Below are 6,060 nucleotides of genomic sequence, written 5' to 3'. Positions count from 1 at the left end.
TACTTAAATGACTAATTAAGAAAGAATTTTGATAGACAAGCACTAAAATGAAGTGATTTCAAGAGGCTTTATTATGTTCTTTCTTATGGTACAATAACAATATTTCTCAGTTCTGAACCGTAATTTTCTCATATGATATATTTGATATGCCAAGCTATATATTGTTATAACAAATCATTTATTGACACTAAAATGCTGCTATAACTTTAGAAATATCAATATTAAAATATATATTAATTCACATATTTTAGGCACATATTGAGGCTAATTTCACATATTAGCCCTTGTGTTATTAGACCTGCATTTTTAAAATTCTCAAGTTCGTCTTTCCTGTGTCACCCAGCATTAGAGATCGTTAAGTGACTGATGAAAGCAGGATGCCAATTTTACAAAGGTCTGTTTCCTTGTATAGGATCATTCACATAATCTGAAGGCAGTGCACATCCCATGTGTATAGTGAATTTATTATTGCACACATACATTCTACACACAATGCAGAATCATTCTAGACACAATGCATTCAACTTAGCAAGCACATCATCACATGGAATGAACAGTATTGGATACTAAGGACAGGCCACGGGCACTGAAGCTGGAGCAGCCAGAAGTCAATATGGCAAGTTTCACTCTCACCAGGGCCTCCTCATTTTCTATGGCTTATGCCGTCCTGCACCCATAATCACTCTGTTTGTAGAAACGTTAAGAGAAGGTCATGAAGTAAGAAGTGAATTCCAAGTTTAAACTACTTCCAGGAAAAGAAAGAAGTGCTCCCACACTCTTCCCACTTTGTGAAGAGAGGGTTTTGCAAAGGTTTTTCAGCACTATTCTCTCTATGAAAATAATCTCTGCAAACGGCTCCATGGACAATGGGTGGGAGGAATCAGGGGACGTATATAAGTCTGGCAAAGAAAGTAAAGAGTTATGAGACATGTTGTGTCATGGAACTTCTGCCAGGCAAAATGGAGAACCACGGGGGAAACGAGCAGGACTGGGATGGTCCCAAGCTATGTTTTTATGGCTCACAGGCCCTGAAACCAGTGACGGGATTTGGTAGTATTCTTGCATACCATTGAAGTGTTGGGTCTGTTACACTTGATAGTTAGAGATGACCTTTAGTTGGGGGTGGGGAACAAGACAACAATGGATTTTCCCCTAAGGGAGGAGCACATATGCCTGCTGAACACTGGTGAGAAGCTACAGTTATGTCACTAGTGGTGCTTCTGCCTTAACAGAGGGTTATTGCAGTAGATAGAAAAGACTAAAGGGGCCAACTCTTCCCACAGAGCAAACTCCAGGATTGCTTCTCATGTATCAGCTATTCTATGCCACTTCCCATGTAAGAACACTTACTGGATACTGGCAAAAAGAAACGTGCAGAAGAGAGGAGAACACGTCTGAGGGGGATCAGCTGTGGTGTATTGGTGTCACAGGGGTTTCTGTCATGACAGTGCTGATGTAAGAAGGTTGCTTCTCAATTCCAGTTCCCCAAACCAGAAATTATCCTCTAATGTGGGCGGTATGTTAGATATCAAAGATGAGTGCTGGAATGTATCCCAAACCCTGCTGTGTAGTCCAACAGCTCCCCCATGTGTGGTTAAATTGGCTATAGCAACAGCTTGGAACTCTACAGATTAAAAAAAAAGTTTGCAGTATCAGAACATCCTGGGGTAAAACTCATTGATATTTTCTTACAAGAAATTGGGGGAATATAGCTTATTGATATCTGTTAGGATTTCATGATCTGTGGATGGCTTTGGATAATGTTGGCAGGAGATGAGTCTGGCAAGGAGCTGTGGAGTTTTGAGCCAAAGGGTAATATCCCTGGGTAAAAATGGGTTGGTTCACTAATAAGGCAATTTAAATGAAGACCTTTTTCACTAGTAAATATTTTTCAGTATGGGAGCCAATAAACGTTATAAAGTAAGCAAACTGCAGCTACAGAGAATAAGCTGGGGCAAGATTACAATAGACCAAACTGAAAACATTCATAGACGTGCAAGGGTACCTGTACGTCCTTTGCTAGTGTCTCAGACTAGAGATGGCTCAGGAACAAACCTGTTAAAGATGTTCTGCCACTTTAGAGTGTCTCCATCCCCTTGACTATATGTGAACATAAAGATCACTGCCTCTGAGAGGCTCTATTTTCCCAGTACTTTTCTAAATGCCTCTTTTACATCCCTGTTCCTTAGACTATAAATGAATGGGTTCATCATGGATGTTATGACTGAGTAGAACACTGAGATCACCTTATCCCCCTCATTCATTTTCTTTGAATTTGGCTGCATGTAGGTAAATATTGTTGATCCATAGAAGAAAGTGACAGCAATGAAATGGGAACCACAGGTAGCAAAGACCTTGAGCCTCCCCTCTCTTGACTTCATTAGAAGTGCAGTGGAGATAATATTCCAGTAGGAGAAAAGGATGAGAGAGACAGGACCTAGGAGGATTACCACACCCATTGCAAAGATGGCCATTTCTGTGCTATAGGTATCTTCTGAAGCCAGCTTTAGGAGGGCAGGAGGTTCACAAAAATAATGATTAATTACATTGTGTCCCTTGTATGGGAGATGTAAAGTGAATGTGGTGTCTACTACAGATACCAATGCTCCGCTGGCCCAGGACCCTGCAACCAGCTGGACACAAATCCTCTGGGTCATGAGGGTGGAGTAATGCAGGGGCTTGCAGACAGCCACATAGCGGTCATAGGACATCACTGCTAGAAGTGAACTCTCCGTACACCCCACTACTAGGAAAGAAGCCATCTGAATTGAGCACCTCATAAAGGAAATGGTCTTTCTCATGACCAGCAAATGGAATAGCATCTGGGGAACAATAATTGTGGAGAAACAGAGATCAGTAAATGACAAGTTTTCAAGGAAGAAGTACATTGGTGTGTGAAGTCGAGAGTCACTGTGAATTAGAAATATAATGAGCAGATTACCAAACACAGTCAGCAAGTAGATGATGAGAAAGACCACCAACAGCAGGATCTGGGTTGGAGGATCTGAAGAAAGGCCCACCAAGATGAATTCAGTCAGATAGGTCTGGTTTTCTTTGCCCATTGCTGTTTTTTTTTTTTCCTTTTTGTCTTTTTTACTGACCGGTAATGGGATCGCAACCCTCGGTGTCATGCCCGTACCGGGGACCGGCAATGGGATCGCAACCCTCGGTGTTGCGCCCGCACCATGCTCAGCCAGTGAGCGGGAACCAGTCTCCACATGGGATCCGAACCCTCGGCGGGAGCGCCGCTGCACTCCCAAGTGGCGCACTCTCCAGTGCGCCACCGGGTTGGCCCTTCTTTGCCCATTGCTGTTTATTCCTGTCTACAGATTAGTAGAAGTAGAGCAATCAAATGCTGACCCTGATGGAACACCAAGCGCAGAACGTGAAGGTCTCATTGGAAGATGAAAGGTCTGTAATTTTAAAAATTCTTGCAAACATTCAAGACACTTGATTTTCTAAATTTCCGTTCCTATCTTCCCATTGAAGCCATTTGGTTGGTAGGTGCAGCAGAACCAGGAATGTGCCTTCTTGGTAGTTTTTGGTGGCAAAGTGCTATGATCCAGAGAGTCATTCTTCAACAATTGTGTGGATAATGTTAAGAAATGTCTTCATTGTAAATACATATTATCTTTCTGAACCAAAGAAAATGAATGTAAATACATTATATGAATTTGAATAAATATGTTTAAAATTCTCTCATAAGTAGAAAGCCCAGGTTGTCTTTTATTTACTAGTTTACTTATGATACAGCAGATTTTAGCTTTAATTTAATCAAACAGCAGACGCCAAAAATCAGTTTTTAAATTTTGTTTCCATTGATCTGTTCTATCAATGTTCAAAGCAAGAGAGAGAATTTTAAGAGGCTGTTTTTCTATCATGGTATAATTCAAAGTCTTGGTCTTATCCTCTTCTTTATTGGATTGGAGAAACAAGTCTTGATGGCAATGGCAGTGCTCAAGAATATGTATTCTCTCATAAGTGGGAACTAAGAGATAAAGAAGAAAGGAAAGAAAGACCACAGTGGTCTGTTGGACTTGTAGAGGGAGAGAACGTACCTACGGTTATGAAGTGGAGTGGGGAAAGGGGGATGGGGAGGGAGGTCAGGGATAATTGAGGGGATAATTGGATGTAGGACACAGGTTATAAGCACAATTTGTGCTAATGAACATGCTGCCAGTATGGATCTGGCCATCACGTCTTAGGCATGAGTGGTGACGATTTGGTTGTACCACATGAATATTCATAACCAATAATTAATTAATTAATTAATTAAGAGCAAGACTTCAGAGGACCCAATTGCCATGGATTCAAGACAGAGGAGAAGTGGCCAGATTTAGGCAGCACCATACACTACGAGGGCTCTTCCTGGAGACTCAATTCAGATGCAACAGCTGTCTGCATAGTTGCAATGTTTTATCTCGTATAATAATGTTTGACTTCATTCATGCAGCAGTTTGATTCAGCACATCCAATTGGTTCTATAGGTGCATTGACAAGAAAACAGGCACTGGTCCAATGTTCTGAAGCCAGGCAGGAAACACTATTCAAAGTCTATACTTTGCTGGATGTCAGCAATAAATAGGGAATAATATGGCTGTATCCAAGCTAATGGGTAAGTAGATCAGAAAGAGTTAGGGAAGGTAGCAGGGTCATGGGCAAATGGCTAGGACTCACAGCTGGAGTCTGATATCTCTGGAAAGGTTTGAAGTAGTAATACCAGAACTGTCCATTACAATGAAGGAAGTGTCAGAGAAGAAAGTCAGACCTCCTGGCAGGACCATCTTCAGATAGGGAAAAGTCAAAGATTGCAAACAAATAAGGGTTTGTTTTTACACATAAGACCCCCTGTTTAGCTGGCAGTATAGGATAAATGTGAACAGAATCCTTGTGGCTGGACCACTGGCTCCAGTACTGTCAAGTAAGTCTTGATTTCAAGATCATTGGGTGACAGTGGGGTTTCCATTCATAAATTTCCCCAGATTGGATCTGATTTGAGTCCAGCCTGAAACTACAGGAGGGTCCATTGGCTTTGAGGGGCCAGGAAGGCAGTGATAAAGTTTTTGACATCAACAGCCAAAATCCTCTCTTGTTTAAGTCAATGATTTTGAAACTGTGATTTATAAAACATTCATGGGTAATAAAAAGAATGAGTGGGTTACCACCAGCATTTATTAAAATTGAAGAAGAAAATAAAACACTATCTCTTAGAATAATATAAGCATATGTTCACAGATATATTGGTTTCAATTTTACTTGACTATGTGTCTGTACATTTGTAAGTGTGTACTGGGTTGCAATGTAAACCATGTTCCTTATTAAGGGTTATCATCAAAAGCTTTAAAAAGAATACTGGTATCAGTCAAAAGATCTTAAGGACATCCATAAAGTAACCCATTACTGACATAATTTTTCAATAATTTGTGATAAGTGCATTTTTTAACTGCTTCATTATAGTAAATTTACATGCAATGAACTGTACATACATCACACAACTTGATGAGTTTTGATATAGGTATATAAGAATACGTTTTCTGAAGGTACTTATTAAGTGTACATGATTTAATTGTTTACAAGCTTCTCTCCCTGACATGGCTCTAAGTTTCTTCAGGGTAGTAATCCTATCTTACTCCATATATCTGAGTTTGGGCATGTAATACATTTTCAAGAAATGTTCACAGACTGAACTAACGAGTTAATAGCTGAATACATCCAGGAATAAACAAACGTACTCCTTCCTCACACACATACACTCAAATAATCCTAAGCACTATTTCTCCTATCTAAAGTGCAGTATGAAATTTGAAGGCACAGCTGATGCTGGTCCAGCTAGGTGATCTCCTTGGAGTGGGAAGAGCCCATGACAAATCAGAAGAAGAAACAAGGTATGATTATCTGGGCTACCTGTGCAAGCGAGAGGGCATCATTGCTACTCCTCCTTCTTCCAGTGAAATAGGTTCTTCTTCCTCAATTTTCAATTCTGTTCTCTTTCTCATTGTTGTCTCCAGGGAGTGTATCAATGCCTCTGAGAACTATGGTACTGGTGCTTGCAGTACCCAC

The 6,060-nt window shown here is 40.5% G+C and overlaps 1 protein-coding gene across 1 annotated transcript; it reads right to left on the bottom strand.

Moving 5' to 3' along the window:
• Positions 1-2,138: 2,138 nt before the first annotated feature.
• On the bottom strand, positions 2,139-3,062 carry LOC103581512 (olfactory receptor 2D3-like). Its single transcript, XM_008563325.1, has one exon. It carries the CDS (start codon positions 3,060-3,062, stop codon positions 2,139-2,141), a length of 924 nt encoding a protein of 307 aa, XP_008561547.1.
• Between the last annotated feature and the right edge of the window lie 2,998 nt (positions 3,063-6,060).

The sequence above is a fragment of the Galeopterus variegatus genome, unplaced genomic scaffold (genome assembly GCF_000696425.1).
Source record: "Galeopterus variegatus unplaced genomic scaffold, G_variegatus-3.0.2 Scaffold13211, whole genome shotgun sequence".
Lineage (NCBI taxonomy): Eukaryota > Metazoa > Chordata > Mammalia > Dermoptera > Cynocephalidae > Galeopterus > Galeopterus variegatus.
Note: the sequence above shows the minus strand (reverse complement) of the source record. Positions and strands in the feature narration are given on the sequence as shown.

What these genes read in the sequence shown, in the direction of transcription:
- LOC103581512 (XM_008563325.1), bottom strand. Translation starts at nt 3,062, where the DNA reads ATGGGCAAAGAAAACCAGACCTATCTGACTGAATTCATCTTGGTGGGC.